The sequence below is a fragment of the Euprymna scolopes genome, chromosome 24, assembly GCF_053919585.1.
Source record: "Euprymna scolopes isolate OS-2025 chromosome 24, ASM5391958v1, whole genome shotgun sequence".
Lineage (NCBI taxonomy): Eukaryota > Metazoa > Mollusca > Cephalopoda > Sepiida > Sepiolidae > Euprymna > Euprymna scolopes.
In genome coordinates this window covers 1,069,954-1,091,413 of record NC_136505.1, presented here as the reverse complement: position 1 = coordinate 1,091,413, position 21,460 = coordinate 1,069,954, and the positions used below count along the sequence as shown (strand labels likewise).

At 33.4% G+C, this 21,460-nt stretch overlaps 1 protein-coding gene across 6 annotated transcripts in view; it reads left to right on the top strand.

The window, feature by feature from the left end:
* Positions 1–21,460, top strand: part of LOC145246561 (cyclin-dependent kinase 11B-like) — a 73,209-nt gene that overhangs the window by 22,288 nt on the left and 29,461 nt on the right. For all 6 annotated transcript variants that reach the window (XM_080108162.1, XM_080108160.1, XM_080108164.1 and 3 more), the window contains 6 exons: positions 4,655–4,792; positions 7,670–7,861; positions 11,387–11,485; positions 14,231–14,482; positions 15,737–15,858; positions 18,238–18,343. In XM_080108162.1, coding sequence (XP_079964288.1) covers positions 4,655–4,792; positions 7,670–7,861; positions 11,387–11,485; positions 14,231–14,482; positions 15,737–15,858; positions 18,238–18,343 — 909 coding nt within the window. The remainder of the gene's footprint in view (positions 1–4,654; positions 4,793–7,669; positions 7,862–11,386; positions 11,486–14,230; positions 14,483–15,736; positions 15,859–18,237; positions 18,344–21,460) is intronic.

Below are 21,460 nucleotides of genomic sequence, written 5' to 3'. Positions count from 1 at the left end.
GGTTGCGTGTGTGATTACTAGAAGGGTCAAAGGTCGTCGGTTGCAGATCGCACAGCATAATGAAAAGAACAATAAGGGCACATGTTACGAGTACATTTAAAACATTAAAATGAAGCACGCCAAAGCAGGATTACATATGTACAAGGAATATTTATTTACACAGAAAGCTTACGAACATTACAGTGTGTTTGTGTGTATATGAACTAGGATGCATATAGTAAATGTTTGTTGTGTGTGTGAGCGTATACGAGAGTTCGTTGTAGTATACGTTGGAAGTTCATTGTGTGTGTAAGAGTTTAAGATATAACGAGTATTCATTCTTATGGAATGTTCATTCCTACCTTGAAAGAATGCACGGCTGTCGAGGCGCGTGTAGAAAAATTGCTTATTTCACATCATAAGCTAGGCAAGAAAAGGAAGCATGTTGTCACGTTGACGTCTTGAATGGAAAGAGAAAGAAGAGAGTAACAACAGGAAATAGAGAACACCACCTGTTGAGCAAACGAGGATTATGGCAGGGCCAGTAACCGGTGCTTATCAAAGGTGTATGTATGTATGTATGCATGTGCGGTTTGAGCAACGAATATTAGCATTTAAAAGGCGTGTGCCTATAAATACAACATCGTGACAATGAGCTGGACTTTGGTAGGCAGTGCAGGTCATATTAGGTTAGAGACTCGTTTTTGTACCCTGTTCAAGATGGAAAGCTGAGTGTTCGGTGCACCAATCCAGATGTGGCAACACTACTCCATGGGTGAATAGTAGATAGAGGAATAACTAAAGACCTGGAGAGAGATCGGTCAATCAGTTTTAATATCCATCTAACGTCAGCTGCCAACACGTGAAACAAATGTTAAATTGATGATAATGATCACCATCATCATCATCATGATGTGACTATGTGTTTTTGTTTTAATCAAAATTGACTGAATGAGATTGTGTGTGTGTGGGGGGGTTGGATTAAAAATGATGAGTTTGAATTTGAGATGTGAAGACAAATTATATCTAACATGGTCAAAGCATTATCCAATGAACATTACAAAAAAAGAATTATACAATGAACATTACAAAAAAAGCATTATTCAATGGACATTACAAAAAAGAACAGTTTAACCATTATTAAATGATTGCATTTTTCAAGAATAAAATAATTCAGTTAAAAACCTGCTTTGGTTGCCATTTAGTGGAAGAGGAGCAAAAATTTGCACAAAGAGAATACGGTAGCCATTTTGAATATAATTTAAAAGTTAGCATGAGTCATAAAATTTAATAACTATATAAATAGAATGATTATTGTTATTCAATATTAATGTCTGCTTGAAACAAAGCCAATTATGTTTTGATATTTCTTTTCAGAACCATTTGAAGTATTTAATATCAGTAAATTGCAATGGATAGTTGTTTCTGTGATTGGTGAGTTTGAGACCATGGATGACTGGAAAAACACTGAGACATTAGAAAAGAGTAACCTTGTTTATATGGAAATCACTCTAGACAAGGCATGTACGGGGAGTGTGCAATAAGTAATACCCCTGACCCACTTCCCATAGCAATAGAGCAACGAAACTAGGCACAGTTATTAGTCTTTCTCTACTTAGGAACCACCCAGAGTTATGCATTTCTCCCATCGTTTGATGCAGCTCTGGAGACTGTTTTTGTAGAACACCCCAGGTTGGTCCTCTAACCATGATGTGACTTCAGAAATCAAGGCTGCATCGTCTGGGAAACGCTTTCCTTTCAAAAACAACTTCATGGCTGGGCAGAGGTATAAGTCAGAGAGTGCAAGGTCAGGAGAGTAGGGAGGATGGGGTAGATTTCATAACCATGCCCGTGCTTCTGATCTGGCGACATGCAAGTTGTGGATCAGAGCATTGTCCTGCAGGAGGAGGGTACCTTTGCTGATTTTGTTCCGCCTCTTGATTTTGATAGCTTCCCTTAATTTCCTCAAAAGTGAAGCATAATAGGCTCCTGTAATTGTGATACCCTTTGCCAGGAAATCTGTCATCACTACTCCGTCCTGGTTCCAGAAGACTGTGAGCATGACCTTGCCAGCGGAGGGCTGCACCCTTGCCTTATTTGGAGGTGGTGATTCCAAGTGCTTCCACTGCATTGACTGGGCTTTGGTCTCTGGATCATAGTGATGGACCCAGGTTTCATCCTGTGTAATCAGTCTTTTGAAAAACTTTGACTTGTCTTCTTGGCACATCTCCAAATTCATCCTCGAGCACTCGACGTGTTCTCGCTTCTGGAATGGTGTGAGCAACCTGGGAATCCATCTGGCAGACACCTTATGCATATGCAAATAGTCATGAATGATAGTTTCCACAGACCTTTTACTAATCTTGACATTTTGGGCTATTTGGCGAATAGTAATGTGCTGATCTTCCAAAATGGCAGCCTCAACTTGATGGACAGATGCCTCATCAATGGCAGAAGGGAGCGACCAGGTCTGGGAGCTGTTTCCACAGACTTCTGGCCATGTTTGAATTCATGATGCCAGCGTTTTACAAGGTCATATGATGGGGCATTATCACCATAAGTTTCTTTCATTTCATCAAAAGTCTCTTGTGGTGTGCGTCGTTTCAAATACAAAAACTGGATCACTGCTCAACATTCAACAGGCCCCATTTCACACCTGACTCAGTTCAAACACCTGTAAAACAGAAACCATAATTAGTTTAGAGCTGTAATTTGCCACATAACCCGTAGAGATATAAATCATTGCACATGCAAAATTTCAGATAGATCAGAAGTGGGTCAGGGGCATTACTTATTGCATGCCCCTCGTAGCCATTTGATGTAGGAGCTAAAAAAATGACTACTTCAAGGTAAAAAAATTAGTCAACAATAAATGTTATATGGATCAATGCCCACCTAGAAAACAGCAATTCCTCCTCCTTTGTCAGAAACATCATTCATGGAATTTAAGAACTAAAGGGCAAAATAAGAGAAGCAAAAAAAAGTTACACGGCTTTCGGAAGTCCACTTTCTACTTTCTTGCATTATGATGATTTTTATGATGGATAAAACATTCTGGAAATATTAGCTGCAGTTCAGATCTTCTTGAATGTCTTAAAGACTATGATGTGTAATCAAAAGTAAAACCTTTAAACTTTTGGGCCATGTCAAACGATCAACGACTGGACGGTCAAAGTTATGCTTTGAGAGTATGTTAGAAGGCAAAAGAGGCAGAGAAAAGCCAAGGAGAAGATGAAGAGAGAAAATGTTTTTGATTGAACATCTCTCAACAGTTGGGTGTCCATCAACCAACTTGCCCTGGATTGGAAGGAATGGCAAAAAATAAGTCACACGGGTTTGCAATCTGCATCCGGCGGAAGATGCGACTCATGATGATGTGTAAGCTAGAAAATTTTAAAGATGTGGAATCAGTGGTTGCTTTAACCAAAAAAAAAAATAAAATTGTGTAAATACAGACAGAATATCTATGATCTTTCCAACTAGCCACTATTCCTACCAATTCTCCAACTCAACTATCATGGTTTTCAAAGTATTAAAGGAACACTAAACTGCAGTTAATATTTCCAAATTTTTAATCCGCCGCAAATTATTATGATGAAACTGCTACCCATTGCATTTTACAGCTATTAAATATTTCAAATCGTTCTGAAATGAAAGATTGTCATATTCATAATTCAGTTTAACGTTCGTTTTGCATGCTGGCATGTGTTAGATGACTTAAGGAAATTGAGTTCCATGCTAATCTATCTCTGACCAGGTTTTTATTTATCCCTCTCTTTCTCGTTCATTCTTATCACTTTTTCTCATATGTTTTACTACATTAATTGTTATATAGCCAATAACCCAAGAACTTTCATCTAGTCTTTCAACATTGATAAACCATCAAAGTTTCCTGTTCTACACACATCTTCCTATAATGTCCACATTTAATCTTCCTCTAAGGTCATTGGATCTAAAATTATCTTTTCAAACTGGTATGACACACCCATCATATTATTTTCCCATCATTTCTCTCCATACAATGCATGTCCTCGGCTTTAACTGGCCAGATTCACTTTCATACATCACTATAATGCATACACATGCCTGCATGGACTCTTACTTTGGTTGTCAGCATTGCTCGTTTGTAATCCTAGTCATTCTGTAAACTTACTCTGTTCACTCATAACTCCTGCTATCATGTTAGCACCAGCTCTACCCTGTGCTCCAATGATATTTCCAATGTAACAATACTTTTCAACAACCTCAATAGTTTTGTCGTTCAGATAAATAAAGAATATCAAAAAATTATTAAATTTGTTCCAAACAGCTGTTAATATTTAATAACAATAATCATTTGATTTATGTAGTTTTTAAATTTTATGAATTCAATTATTTATCATGTTTCTTTTTAAACAACCTTCACAATTTAAGATATACAAACATAACATCTTCATTATAATAAGGAATCTCTAATTGTTTTTTATTTTTATGTGTAATTGTGATAAAAGAAAACTGCAGTTAGGATGGTAGAAAAAAGATGTCTAAAATGAATGTTTAGTCAAACGTTAATATGCAAGAATGTTTGGTCATACATTGTTGTACAAGAATAACATTTGTTGTATTTTGTTTTAGCACACAAAATTTAGTTATAATTAAAGCTGTTTTCTTTTTCACGCACTCGTACTCCTGGCAGAAAGTGAACGAAGCGATAGACGACGTGTAGAAAGACACTTTCGTAGCCGTAGCCCAAGTCTTGATAGACGACACCTTGACCACGGGGAACGTTGGGATTCCAAATCACGGACTAGGAAACGATCACCAGATGAAAGACGTAAGTACATTTTCTGTATTGCAAATGTTTTAGTGTCTGAGTGCATACGTATGTGTATGTATGTATATATATATATATTATATATATGTCATCCACATACAATACTGTTTTGCTATTACGATTTCAGCTTTGTTATGCTAATGGGCAATTGCGTCCCTGATAGTTAGTCAAAGTTGCAAATGTATTTCTTGTAATTTTTCATTTCTACATTTATTTTCGTTTTTATTTTTACCCATAATTTTTGCCTTTAAGATTCTACATTTTTTTCCACTTTCTGTCAATAAGTCAATTAGTTTTTTTTTTTTTTTTTTTTACTTGGAGGGGGTTCACCACTTATCTAGGCACAGAGACCACTCTAGGATAAGGATTAAGTTTCTAACTTAATAGTTACAGGGTTCTTACAGACTTGAAAGTCCTTGAATTTTGAATTTTACTTTGAAAAGGCCTTATTTCTATTATTTCCTTGAAAATATGGAAAATGTCTTGAAAATTGTATTGTTTATGTCCAGTAAAAATTTGTGTCGAAATGTTAAAAGTAAAATTGAAAAATATTTTTTAAGTATTAATAAAAATATCATTAAAATATTTTTTTAAATATTGAAAATAAAATCAAAATACATTGTTCCGAAATCGCACAGGTAGTGTGATAAAGATTGAAATCTCCGTCTACTTTTGTTTTCATTTATAATTTAATTTTATAATTTTTTTAAAGGGGGATAAGTAGTGACGGCTGCCATAAATAAAATTACTCTGCCCCTTCTAAAAATTACTTTCCTTGCGCAGACTGGACTATCCAATGACAAATCCCCCCCCCCCCCCAAAGGTAAACAAATTGTGATAATTTAAAATTAGGCCGGCTGAGCCCCCAAAAATTGACAAGACGGCAACCATCTTGGTTGGAAATTAAAAAACCATAAAGAGATAATATTTGAAATAAATAAAACGCATTTAAAACTACTTAAAAATACCAAAACTGAAGCAGGTAGATTGCAATGTAACGGTTATTGGCGATGGTAACATTTATTTGTTGTATATATTTGATTTTTTATCACTTTTTTCGAATTGCTGTGGATTTAAAACAAACACAAATTTTGTTTTGAAAACTTAAATTTTGTTTGGAGAAGGCCTTGAAAATCTTTGAAAATCTGTATGAACCCGGAGTTATTCCTCTTTTTGTTTTTATGTGAAACACAATTTGTAAACAATTCAGTTTAATTGGAACAGCGAGTAATTTTTCATGTTGAAATTTCACAAGCTAAAATGTAAAATTAGATTGTGTTTCTATTATTAAAGCTAAATTAATGAAAATTTTGAATGGTTCTAATTTGCTTTAATTTGCAATTCATCGAATGACTCCTTTCTTGCTATGTCTCTATTTATCCTTTCCTCACCTCCACTCTTATTTCATATTGTATCGGCCACTATTGTTTCTATCCATTTCTCTCTTTCCAGTTGTTAACAGTTGAATATAAAAAAGGAAATAATCAAATGATCGATATAGTCCATTATAATCAAATGATCGATATAGTCCATTATAAACAAATGATCGATATAGTCCATCATAAACAAATGATCGATATAGTCCATTATAAACAAATGATCGATATAGTCCATTATAAACAAATGATCAATATAGTCCATTATAAACAAATGATCGATATAGTCCATTATAAACAAATGATGGATATAGTCCATTATAAGCAAATGATCGATAATGTCCATTATAAGCAAATGATCGATAATGTCCATTATAAGCAAATGATCGATATAGTCCATTATAAGCAAATGATCGATATAGTCCATTATAAGCAAATGATCGATATAGTCCATTATAAGCAAATGATCGATATAGTCCATTATAAGCAAATGATCGATATAGTCCATTATAAGCAAATGATCGATATAGTCCATTATAAGCAAATGATCGATATAGTCCATTATAAGCAAATGATCGATATAGTCCATTATAAACAAAAGGAAAAACATCACAGATATAATAACAATTTACTCTGTAGCTGAGAGGGAGAGAGAGAGAGAGAGCAAGAGGAGATTTAATGAGCAGAAAGTGACTAATTTGAGATTTTCTTTTATTTTTTATATATAACTGATTTTGCAAACTCACTTTTTGTCCTAAAACAATCTAACCTGACCTGAATAGTTAACCAAAGAATCACATTTGTTCTAATTTCCTATCATATTCTATTCTGTATTAAGTCAGTCATAAAATTGGTCTCTTTCTAGTGTTTTTTATTGGCGGTTATGTTTTCAGTTCGTCACTATTTGTGTACATCTTTTAGGTCAAAATATTGGTCATGGTTGAACTTAGAACTGATTCAGTTTTGCCATGTCAATGTTATGGAAAAGGTGAAAATAGCAGTTTTTGCCATAACTTTAATTCTGTTCATTTTCAAAATTCACTACTTGACCCATATTGTAGCCAATGAGGTCCCACATCTTATATGACCATGAAAAGTCTGCTCAAAGTCGAAATTTTGATTTTTTTTCCAAATTTAATGTATGAATCTAATACTTTTTGTCACCACAAGGCAAAATTTCAGTCGAATCAAATAAATATTTTTTGAGTTATCAAAATTCTTACTTTTTCATATTGTATGAAGTATTTCTCAAGTTATGCCATACAATATGAAGAAATAAAACTGAAATAAGACTTTGACCCATCCTTATGTTGTCAGGTGATCTCATGACTGAATTATGTTCTTGTATTCATTATGTAATTTTTCTATATCTTCTGCTCTAATTTTGTTGCCTTAAATGTGACTATATTATCCGCGCATCGCCGCCTTATTTACTTTTGTTATCAATAAGTACACATGTGAAAATCTGGCATAACTGATACAAGAATTTCTTTCTTTACAGCCCCTCGAATTGCGATTGGACCACACACTCCTGAAGAAATAGATCATGATGTTGAAATTCTATCTGATGGGATAGAAGAAACGTACCCGAATCGACCGAATGAACCGGATTCTGTTTCGGAAGTTAGTGAAGTGTCACAAACTGATTCAGAATCGAGGACGCGTTATCATCATCCGGCGAAATACTCAAACGGTAATTAATCGTTTATTTTTGGATATGGTTTTTTGTTGGCGTAAGTACATTGCATTTGCATATATACATTCATATGCATAGGTAAACATCTTAAGGAACGTTTTTTTTTATTAATACATACATTATATATATATATATATATATATATATATATACACACATATCTGTCTCTGATGAGTTGTTTGGTGAATTTCCGCTATTCAGTGGAACATGTGTCAGATGTACTACATTAACATATGAATACTACACTTATCAGGGCCTGAAGGCCACTCAAGGATAAGTGGTGACTTCATTGTAAAAAAAATACTATAAGTGTGAAATAAGTACATTTTCTGGTTTTGGAATGATTACTAACAATAAGTCTACAGAAGCTTCTAGTATTTTCTAAAAAAAAAAAAATTAAATAAAAAAACGCAATTTAAATTTCAGTAATACAAACTAAATTCAGCATATCACATACTTTACACTTGTGTAAACCAAGTTTCTGCTAGAAAATCCATAATTACAAAAGCAGATTCAATTATATAATGATGAAAAAGAAAAGAAACCTTTATTTTAATATTTATATGGAAAACAGGTCATCAACTGTTTATCATGTAGTTGTTTCAAAGATTTAAAAACAGGACAGTTGTTAAATGCATGGCTCTCCATTGCAAAATACAACAATCTGGTTACTATATGATTAATATATAACTTTTTAAAAAATAATATATAAATATCAATAAGTAAATAAATGCATAAATTAATAATAATAAAAAGTATAATACTATTGTAAAAACTATTTGGTGATATTTTAATTAGCATATAAAACTATATAGGAATAAATATGCATTAAAAATAATTGGATGATATTTATCAATAGAGGTAAATTTTTAAATTCAAAGAAAAATAAGATATGTTTATCACACTGCTGCCAAGACATAAATATAAATTATATTTATGTCTCGGCAGCAGTGTGATCAGCATATCTTATTTTTCTTTTATCAATATTATTGGAATTTTTCCCCTTTTCCCTTGTACATATTTGTGAATTATTCCATGGATTTTGGCATTTGGATTATTTTGGACCATCTTCCAATCACGGGATTTCCTTGGATTTTACTTGTGCAAATGGAAATTCAATTAACTTTCTTGAAGTTATATTTTTGGATTTTACCGTCATTGGATTATTTATCTTTCACCAGACTATCCATTCACGTGTAATCACCTTTTTCTTCACCATATTCCCTCTGCTTCACTTTTTTGTTATAAAGTAAGATCTTTGACTTACTTGTTGTTTCATCAAATACTTTTGTATGCAAAATCCGATCCCGCATTTTGCTAATTCCTACCCTCTGATGAAAAGGAAAGTATTTCTTCGAAACTCCACGGATTAAGGACTATCCACTTATCAAGTGTTTCCTTTTCAGATTAAATATGTTTTTAACTCTTTTTCAAAGTGTTTAACATATTTTATTAACTGTTTGCTTATATTATAAGCTCTTATCTCCTATTTGGTTTTATCGAGCTTTTACATCTGGCTGAGATTACTTTATAAATATTAATTCTTTAATATTTATAATATACTTTAGTTTTACCATCTTGGATCATTTTGGTAAATTTAATTGTAATTTTTTATTTTATTTATTTTATATATATATATATATATATATATACACACACACACCACCTTTTTTTGCAATTTTATATGTTCCAAATCTCAGGACTGTTAAGAATTTAACAAATGAAGGCTTGTTGGAAAGGTAATGACCTGAATTGTGTAGTGGGCTATGTGACATTTGTCCTTAAGGTCGCACATTAAGAGGCTATTTTTGGCACTTTTTACAGCGATGAAATGTTTGAATCATAGTCATTTGTTTTCCTAGTTTTGCATATGAATTACAAAATATCTGATATTTCCCCAAAACCTCTGGCCTTAATGAAGGGGAGACTAAAACTTGCTATGATTTCAAATGATCTGAAATAACAGCAAGGGAAGACTTGATTCCAAATATTTCTCATATGTTATATCTCTCCTCTTTGGTTTTCTTACATAAAGTAAATTTCACAGTGTATAAGGATTATTTGATACTAGAGATATTCATAATCGTACCCTATTTCCAAAAGAGGCAAGATACAACATATGAGAAATATTTGGATTCAAGTCTCCCCTTGCTGTTATTTCAAATCATTTGAAAGCATAGCAGCAAGTTTAAGTCTCCCCTCTATCAAGGCCAGAGGTTTTTGGGGCAATTTTTATATATATATATATATATATATATGCACACACACACACACACTTCTAGAAATTTTTTTTTTGTGTATTGATATTCATATTAAAAACCCATTTTTTATTTTATTTAAAACGAAAATACAACTTTGTTATATGTGAGTCGTGGAATTGCATTCATCTGCAAAAGATCTAGCTAATTTGCATATTCTTTTAAATATTCATTTTAATTAATTCCCTATATTTTTTATAGGATGATCATCTGTAGTTAACTATTATACATAATTATATTCATGCAGATATTCTACATGATTTATACTTGCATAATATTTGTGTAAAAAGGTTATAGTCAACACAAACCTCTTTCTATATGTATTTATATATGCATATATATATATTTGTTTTAAAATTTTGTCTTAATATATAGGGTATTCGAACTCATGCAAAACTTCATATTTGAGTTTTAGCCGGGGAAAATCGGTGCAAAAGTGTGAAAATTAAAAAAAATTAAATTTGCCAGATGGAGGTCGAACGATTGCATTATGAATATGCATGTGTAACGTAATAGCTATTGATTTGTTTTAATTTTTAGCTGTGCAACAAACATGTTTTCATAGATCAGGCATTAACGTCAAAGGAAAAAGTAAATCGTAATCTAAATATTTTGGTTTTAATTCTTGATGATGGCTTACGAGTCATTTTTTAAAATCATTACTGTATATTGGTTCCAATATAATATAATAAAAAATACGAAATCTGCATTAATAAAAATATCATATTGCAATAAAAAAAAAGCGTAGTTTACGACCAGGCAATGCTGGGCTGCCTCCTAGTATATATATAGATAATTATTAATGCTTGGACAACAACATATTCTTTTCATTGTTTTGACTCTCGAGTGTGTATCTGTCGATATCTTATATGCTTTTATGTGATGTGGTTCTTGGTTTATTGTGTTGGATCTATACTCGAGGATCCAAACAATAAAAAGAATATGTTGTTGTCACAGCTCTAATAATTATTATTCAAATGGTTTACCCAAATTGCTCATGAAACTATTCAGGTAAATTGTTCGTTTGGCGATTTAAAAATATTTTTGTTTTTTATTGGGCATAAATTTCATTTTGATTTATTTGAATCGATAATAAGATGATTAATTTACAATTGTTTGTGAAAATTCTGAAAATTCCAGATTGATGATGCCAAAAAAAAAAATTTTCCTCCTCTGCCAAAAATTAATTAGTGTAAAATTTTCTTTTCCATTGTAATTGTTGCCACGTGCAACATTCAAACTCTTGCTTTTGTTTTCGCATCAGGTTCTCCATCACCCAGCTCAGGACGCAGCAGTAGCAGTCGTAGTAACGTCAGTAACAGCGAGCACAATGGCCTGGCACATGGCAGTGGAAAACGCCACCGTAAGTAAAGTCTTTTACTGTAAACGCAGCAGTTATGTTAACACTTTCATATCTCATTAGATTTTGTTGCAAATATCTTGAGTTGATGCATGTATCAAACGTAATCTGGCCGTTTCTGTGAATGTATTTTCTAATTGTTTGAAACTTTGGAGCTTGTTTAGAACTAAACCGATTTCAAAATAAAGATCTTTTAAAAAATGTTATCATGTATGTATTCATCATGGAATGAAAAAGTCATATTCCAAAAATCGTCGAAATTGATTAAACAGTTTAACTAAGAAAATAAAATTTTATGATGCAAGATGTGTTTTGATTTGCCATGTTAAATAAATAAGAGGAAACAATCCAATTTAAACTATCATGATCAAAATCACTTTTATAATGACTACAATTTCCTATCAAAATTGCTAAAAAATCATAAAAAATGATTTTCTATATAAAAAAACTATTTAATTAATTTATATGATTTTTGGAATATGACATCTTCGTTCCATGTGTACATCATAAATAATTTTTTGCATTTTAGTTTTTTTTAAAGAGGTTTAATCCTAAATAAGTACCAAAATTTTTAGTGATGGATTTCTATAGTAAATCAAAATAGATCACTGTACTGCATGTACATCGTTCACCACAGGACAGCATATGGGACTTACTGTGGTCCAGAGTTCCGCCATATTTAACTGACTTCAATTTTGACAGATAACTGGACAACCATCAACAAGTATTGGTTATTGCAACAGGGAATTAACTAATAGTGGAAACTGAGTAGAATTGAACGGCAAGTTATAGTTGCTAAACGAAATGAAAAAACGAAATATGCCCGTTTATGTTGAATGCAAAATGTCATTGGTTAACAAAACAAATCATTTGCAAAACTGGACGTGGCTCACTTCTTGTTTGGGATAATCATTATTTCCAACTGCAGAACAGCACATAAGTCCGTAGTGCTTTGGCCGTTTAGGTTTTTTTTATTGTTTAACAATTTTACTGATTACTGAATCAAGGTTAAACTGCTTGTACGTTGAGAAAATAGCGGATGGGACTTGGAGAAACTTCTGGACAGTAGAAATTAACCTTGGGTTTACCTTTGTCCGCTTTGTGACTCTAGTTTCCCCACTTATTTTATCCTTTAGTCCTCACCTTCCATGAATTGTGTTTCTCAAAAAGTGGAAATATTTGCTGTTTCCTGAGTCAGCTCTTGTTTTCAGTTTGTGATATGTGGAGATTTTCAATCCTTTCAAATGAAATTGTAACAATAGACATTAAATTTTAGTTTATTTAGAATATTTAAAAAGGTTTTTAGGAGTCATAATATGGCACAACTTTTCATTAAAAATTCAAATATTTCAAATTTGCATTCAATTAAAAAACAAGATTCCACAAATTTTAATTTCTTTCTTAATAACCTTTTATTTATTTATTTTATTTTTAGATATTTTGGCATTCCGGAAGATTTATCGACACATTTCCTTGTTTCATTACTTCCCCTGTTTTCTAGAGGATGATAGCTGATTTGGCGTCCCCGACGAAACCTCTTCCAACAGATATTGTGTGTTGTAATATATAATATTATCATATTATTTCTTATTATTTATTATTAACATTTTATATGAAAATAAGTAGAGCAATGTGAACAATTATTAAAAAAATGTGTAATTTTTATTTCTTTTAAACATTAACTTTTTTATATGAAACAATCTTAAAAGTAATTAAACACACTTTTTTACAGAAAAATATCATTCTTATGCCAAACTACTTATAATAATAAAAATACTACTTCTACTAATTCGTCTAAGAATATGATAAATTTCTTCAATTAAAATATCTGTTGGAAGATGTTTTGTCGAGGATGCCAAATCAGCTACCACTGTCAAGAAAAGAGGGGAAGTAATACAAAAACGAAATCCGAATGCCAATATTTTTAGGTACTTGTACAGTTTAATCAACACGTTGAAAAATGAAAATATCGAAAAAAGGTTATATTGTACATGTCCGTTTTGGACTGAAGATCTCTGAAAAAAAAATTTCATTTAATTTGATTGAGTAGTTTTTATTTTACAGCAGAAAAACATGTTTTTATGAGAGCGCGTTGAAGTCACCTATTATGAAATTTGTTGAACACGCCACGGGGAGATAACTCCAGTTAAAATGCTGACACTTCCTCCCCATCTTTATTACTAGCTTTTCTTCCTAAAAATCGAACCTTTTGCTCGGTATCATAACAAATTGTTTTTTTCGCTGTAAGATAAAAACTACTTGATGAAATTAAGTGAAATTTTTTTTGACAACTTTATTCTATAACGAATACATACAATATAACCTTTTTTTTCGATATTTTCATTTTTTAATGTCTTGATTAAACTGTACAAGTACCTATTTTTATAATCAGAATAATGTAATGGATTTTGATGAAAATCAAAATAAGCAATCTAGATATCCGGTTTAGTAGCATTATATCTTTTTGTTAATCTTCATAACAGAACAAAAATAGGTCAAATTTTTATTGAAGAATTCAATGGACAATATATACATCTCGGCCTTTATCCACGACTGGTTACAAGTTAAAATCTACCCCCCCCCTCCCCACCTTTTCTGATCAAACAACAGGTATCGATGTTAATCTCAAACTGAGTCAATTTCGATCGTTTGTTATTGCTGACTTTTATTTTAAAATCTAAATTTCAAGTTTTTGATTGCTCTCTTTCCGAGGATTCCCTTCTGAAGAACATTTTTCGTCTTCTTCAGATCATCCAAAATCCAAGTTTGATGATCATTCTGAAAATGAAAGTGGCACTGAGTCAATCCATCATTCAGAACCAGAGGAAACCCCCTACAGAGAGGAGAGTCCTCCCACGTCCCCCGTCGAGGATGACTCAAACCTACCCCCCTACCTGCCGGCCATCCAAGGGTGCCGCAGTGTTGAGGAGTTTAACTGTTTGAATCGAATCGAGGAGGGCACTTATGGTGTAGTCTACAGGGCTAAAGACAAGAAAACAGGTAAGTTTTAAAAAGAAATGGTCAAAACTTTAGTATTTAATATGTTTTCATTTCTATCAAATTAAGCAGGTGTATATATTTCTGTACATAAGGTTCTCCTAAAACTAATTAACTGATCATTATGAATTTTGGAACAGCTGCAAGGTATAAGATTCAGTAATGTGACCTATATTTTGTTGAATTTAGTTTTAAACAAATTGGCTAAATAGAGGCTTGTAGGCTCTTTGTAAAAATTCAGGCATTTCTGATTTATGAAATTGTAAAAATAGGTATTAGACTTCAGTTAAGTATTTCTCAAATGTCAGTTTCTTTTGAGCATTTTAAAGTATTTTTAAGAGGCATAATATGGGAAGGACCTTCCTTTTGAAAACTCAAATATTTTAAATTTGCATAAAATTTAATCCATAGTCATTAGACTCCAATTAAACAAGATTTCCTGAATTTCATTTTTTTTAAATATTTTTTTTATAATCCTTAATAACCCCTTCTTTTTTTTTTTTTTAATAATCAAAATGATGTAATGGATATTCTTTTTTCTTAATAACCCCCTTTTTTTAAAAAAGAAAAATTATTATTTTTTTAATAATCAAAATAATGTAATGGATATTCTTTTTTCTTAATAACCCCCTTTTTTTTTAAAAAGAAAAATTATTTTTTTTTAATAATTAATGTAATGGATTTTAATTGGAATATGGATTCTACACATAGGTTAAATAGTATTTTTAGCATTGCTTTTAATCTTCAAAAGATGACAAAATGGTCAAATTTCTATTAGATAATCCAAACATTTTAAAGTAAAAGTCAAAATAAAACAAATTCATTAAAACTTTAAAACAGCAGAATCTTTACTCCACAGTTTTGAAAGTTTTCTATTGAAAATCCAAACATTTTCATGCTTGATAAGTTTGACTCCTCCTGCTGTTTTCAAGCCTTTCTTGGTCCCCCGACAAGGTGGGATTGGACTTAATAATTCACTCCTGTTTGCACTTTTCTCAATAACTACACTTTGGATTTCTTTTGAAATTTTACACAAACATTAGTCATGGTAAAAGTAAATTTTTGCCAGAATGGATTTTCCAGGATAACTGGTTGCCCCCTTAAGGGGCATAATAGGGGTAAAAAATTGCCTCCAAATCATTCATCCGTTCATTTGTTCACACTTTTCTCAATAACCACGCCTTGGGGTTTTTTGAAATTTTGCACAAACATTAGTCATGGTAAAAGTAAATTTAAAAAATTTAACTTTATTTCCAGATGAAATTGTGGCATTGAAACGCTTGAAGATGGAGAAAGAGAAAGAAGGTTTCCCAATTACATCACTTCGGGAAATTAACACCTTGTTAAAAGCTCAACATTCGAACATTGTGACTGTAAGAGTAAGTATTATCCATACTCTTTCGATATTTCTCTATTGTAATGTCAGAGTCTGAAATCAATCTCATTGCCAGACAGTATCTGGTCAGTACAGATCACAACATATGGCTCAGAACTGTTTGTTGTTACAGACTACAACATGATATTCTTCAACTAAAATGACTACAAATACTTGTTATTTACAATCCTCATCAAATTTTGTTCATTGCATTATTTTCAAGCCTTTTATAATATTAGTTATTCAACTGACAATGCATCCGTCTCATTAACTTTTATCCTCAAGTGGTTTTTAGCCTTGATCGGTGCTGATTCATTAGTATTAACAAAAAACAATGGAATTTTTTGATAGAGTAATCTGTTTTTAAGTTTGTTTCTTTTTGAAAATTTAAAACAACCAAATGTTTTGGTGATACCAAGAATAATCGGTGCTTGTCACCTCCCCCTTCATCCTCCGTAAAAAAGAAAAAAAAAAGAAAAATTTGTATGATGAAAATATTGTTTACCATAAAAACAAGTAAACCAATCGAGAAGTTTTATTTTTAAATAAGAAAATATGGTTTCCGTTCTTCTAGATCTATTGATGTGCATACAGTTATATTTCATAGGATTAGCGAATCTCTCGACGGAAGCTACCTTTCTAGGGTAATTGCTTTTGACGTATCAAAGACCTTTCATAGAGTGTGGCATAAAGGTTTACTTCACAAAATCTTCAGCTACAGTATAGCTGGAAATGTTTTCTCAATTATTAAATCATTTCTCGCTGATAGGTTCATAAGAGTAGTGGTTGATGGGCAGAAATCAGAAGCTCACAGTATTAATGCTGGAGTCCTTCAGGGGTCCATCCTGGGCCCAACTCTCTTCCTGATCTACAGTAATGATCTTCCAAATCACGTCCTTTTTTTTTTTTACATAGGCATCACCACTTATCAAGGCCCAGAGACTACTCGAGGATAAGGGTTAAGCATGTACAGTAGTCAATTGAACAATATAGTAATTGTTAGTAATAGAAATTAGGTAAATTTGTTAACTTATATGGAACAGCTCATCAAGAACTTGTTTACGTTGGACTTGAAGACAATCAGATTATAGTCAGCTGGAAAGCAGGAGAACGGAAGACAGTTCTACAGACGTGCAGTTCTAAGAAAGAAGCTTTTTTCATAGAATCTACGTTTAGGTTTAGGCACAGATAAAGTGTAAGGGGAATTATTGATAGTGTTTTCAGCTAGACGAGTGTTTCTTGTGAAAGTTTGGTGAGGGGGGGGATCATAGATTTAAGCTCAGTCGAGCACTTGCCATGAAAATAACAATAAAGCAGAGACAAACTCGCAACATCTCTTCTGTGAGATAGAGGTTGCAGAGAAGAGAAAAGGACATCTCCTACGAGGCTAAAAAGTCTATTTTGAACTCTATCAAGGCAGGACAAGTCCTTTCTAACAGCTCCTATCTATATAAGAGCCAGGTACATCCAAGGATGGAGTACTGTTGCCACATCTGGGCAGAAGCTGCTAGAAAGGACTTATCTTGCCTTGATAGAGTTCAAAATAGACTTTCTCCATTGTACCACGTGCTCAAGATCAGAGGAGAGAGATTACTTCATTGTTCAATTGTCTATGGTATACTCTTTAACCCTTATCCTAGAGTGGTCTTTTGGCCTTGATAAGTGGTGATGACTTTGTAAAAAAAAAAAAAATTTTATGGTTAAACTACAAATGATGATCTTGCAATGTAATCTTGGGAATGATCTGAAGGAGCAAGGGAGATAACTTCAAATTAAGGTTTTAAAAAGCCATTCTTAACAGTGGGAATGGCTGGAGGGTAACGGAAAAACTCAAATTTGCTTAACAATGATTTTCTTTATAAAATAAAACTGCTTGATCAATTTATGTGATTTTGGCGTACAATATTTTCTTTACATCACAGGTAAATACATCATACAAATTTTTCTTTTTTCATTATTGTCTCTGTTCAGTCTTGAAAGACAATGGATATTCCTGTAAGGGTAGATGCACATGTAATTGTATGGCAAGCGTTGTGCAATCCGAACCACACCTCCTGAATCGACACTGCTTGGAGTCAGTGGCAAAGAGAAGTTCAGAACAACTGGAAACAATGCCGAAATAAACAGAGCACATGCACAAATGCAGCACCTAGAATTTATAAATGGTCACCCATTTTAGTATTGACCAGGTTTAACATTGCTTATCTAAAAGGAACCTGTATGTCAATGTGATTATGCCTTATAATCTTTTTTCATAAGATGCGGAATTCTAGACAAGTGCCGAACAATCTGCTGTTTGGGGATCAATAGTGATTTAAAAAGAAATTGTTATTCATCTCTTCATTTCTGTTAACTGTTTGTGTATTTTGTCGAATCTCTTTAGGAAATTGTTGTCGGTAGCAACATGGATAAAATCTACATTGTTATGGATTACGTTGAACATGATTTGAAGAGTTTGATGGAAACCATGAAACAACCATTCCTTGTAGGTAAGCACGGAAACCGTTTGTATTTGCCTTCATTCATGTCTGTTATTGGTCCTCTGACAAAGGAAAGGATTGAACCGAGTACTTCACTCCTGTTTGTCCGTTCGTTTCTCAATAACTATGGCTTAGATTTTTTTAATTTTGCACAAACATTAATCATGCTTAAAGTAAATTTTTGCCAGAATGGATTTTCCGGGTTAACTCTGGTTGTCTCCCTAGGAGGCATTATAATGGTAAAATTGTTCCAAAATCATTCATCCGCACTTTTTTCAATAACATTAGGAAAAAAATATCAAGAATCAAAAGGAGATAACTCAACAATAATTCATGCTGGATTTTTTTTTTCTTTACTCACGTTCACTCCTAACAAGGCATATTGTTACTTGGACATAAGGGGCTTCTATTTGGGACCATGCCTAGGAAAAATGAACAAGATGTTAGTTCATGTTACATTTAAACTTCTGCATATCAGTACAGTCAGGGAAGCAGGTAGCAGGAAAGGAATTCCAAAGTCTAGCTGTTCAAGGAAAAAAACTATTAGAGTAGAAAGCTTTCTGACATTTCGGGACCTTAACAGTGAAGGCGTAAGATTTTCTTGATAAATGAATTTGTCAGGGATATGTATGGTGGGGGAGCACAAGTGCAACAAGTTCATCAGAGCACATTCCATTAAAATATTTTGAAAACAGGCACAGAGATGCAACACTGAGGCGATGGGACAGAGGTTGAAGCTTAGTTGATAAAGTGAGACCTATTCGATCGAAAACGTTTTTTGGACCCTACCCAAGAAGTATAGGCTAGTGGTAGATGCACCGACCAAGATGTGGCAACAATACTCCAAGCATGGGCAAATGGTGGCCTTATAGAGGTACAGGATACTCTCGGGTGTAAGCAGTCTTCTAATTTGATAGAGGAACCCCACCTTCTTTGCAGCAACCTTTGCAATGTCCTCAATGTATTTGTTCCAGTTCATATTGTCCATGAATGTTGGGCTGAGGAGTTTGAAGGAAGAATTCTCAGATAGGGTGTCATTTGTTAAGGATATCAGTGGTTGGAAAGACCTTTTGCAATTGTTAAAGGCGAGCAGCTTAGTCTTACTAACATTAAATGTTACTATTCATTTACTGTCCAATTCCACTGTAGTCTGGAGGTCATTTTCTAACGATTCTGCTATTAGATTTATGTACATCTGTTTTTCTCTCATGCATGTTATCAGCAAATATACCCATCTCGGACACAATATTATCATTTATTAATATACAATATTAATAGTTATTTTATAATGCCGACAAATTCCTATTAATCGTTAAATAAGGATTTTCTTTATATAAATAAAACCACTTGATCAATTTATGTGCATTTTGGAATATGGCATTTCTGTTCCATGATATGTACATACATCATAAACATTTATGTATTTTCTTTTAATTAGGTTTTGTATTTAATTAAATTAGAACCAATAATTTAAATAAATACATTACTTGAACAAGTAGCGAATGTCTTCCCCTCTTCTCTTTCTACTGAGTGAAATTTTAAAAAAATTTGAAGTACAATAATGATGTAAATGATTTCATGGAAAAGTCGGAAATTGTCAACATGGCCACATGCTTCAAAAACATGCAAAGAAAAACCAAACATCTGTTTTATTTTTGTATTGTTTGGATTATTGTTTTCATCGTGAGTGTTATTGCACAATGTTTTGAATGAAACGCTTTATTTAATCCATGGGGGTATCATGTTTTCATTCTGTCAGCCATGACCAGGTAGAAGTTCTGAATAATTCGCAATTTTATTTTTTTTTTTTTATTTTTTTTTTTTTTATTATATTTTCACCCCAAACAAGGCACATTGCCACTTTGGTGTAGGGGGCTACTATCAGGGGAAACATCTACTGGGGCACTATGTAGGGATTAGGGCAGCGAGATGTTGGTTCACGTTGCACTTGAACTTATGCATGTCAGTACAGTTGGGGAAGCAGTGACCTGGAATGGAATTCCAAAGTCTAGCAGTTCTGGGGAAGAAACTACTGGAGTAGAACGATCTTTTACATCTAGGGATCTCTACAGTGTGGGGGTGGGATTTTGCAGCTTGTCGGGTCTGTCAAGGGTGTTCACGTCGTGGGGGCACAAGTGCTTGCAGTTCTTCAGAGCATTCACCATTATAATACTTGTAGAACAGGCAGAGGGATGCAACGTTTCGACGATGGGACAGAGGCTGAAGTTTTGATGCCGGTTTAGGGCCTATCAGATTTGCGACTCTCTTTTGAACCCTGTCAAGGAGAGAGAGACTAGTAGCCGATGCACCGGCCCAAATATGACAGCAATACTCCATACATGGGCGAATAGTGGCCTTATAGAGGTACAGGATACTTTCGGGTGTTAGAAGTTTTCTAGCACGGTAGAGAGAGCCCACCTTCCTCGCAGCGGCCCTGGCAATGCTCTCGATGTAATTGTTCCAGCTCATGTTTCCTGTGAACGTTAGGCCAAGGAGCTTGAAAGACGTACTCTCAGCTAAAGAGTTGTTGGCCATTGCTATAGGTGGTAGAGAAGGTTTCCTGTAATTATTGAATGAAACCAGTTTTGTCTTGGTGGCATTGAACGTTACCATCTATTTTTGTCCCCATTCCACCACTGATTTGAGGTCATCCTCCAGTGTTTCTGCCATTACTTTAGATATATGTTCATTTGTTTTCCTGTCGTGCCTGCTATAGAGTGTGGTGTCATCAGCATATATACCCATCTCAGAGGCAATTTTATCGGGGAGGTCATTTATGAATATCAGGAACAGCAGAGGACCAAGGATAGATCCCTGGGGCACTCCGGCATTTATATTATATTGTTTAGACGTATGACCGTCGAGGACAACCTGGATTTTTCTCTTATCTAAGAAGGATTTAATTATGTTAAGTATTCTACCAGTGATACCGTAAGATCTAATCTTCCTGAGGAGACCCTAATGCCATACCCTGTCAAAAGCCTTAGATATATCTAGAGCTACCGCTCTGCCCTCTCCCGCTTTGTCCAGTGAATGGTATATGCGTTCAGAGATTACAGTGAGGATGTCTGCCGTGGAACGGGCTTGTCTAAATCCATATTGATGGTCGGTCAGAAGTTTAGCATC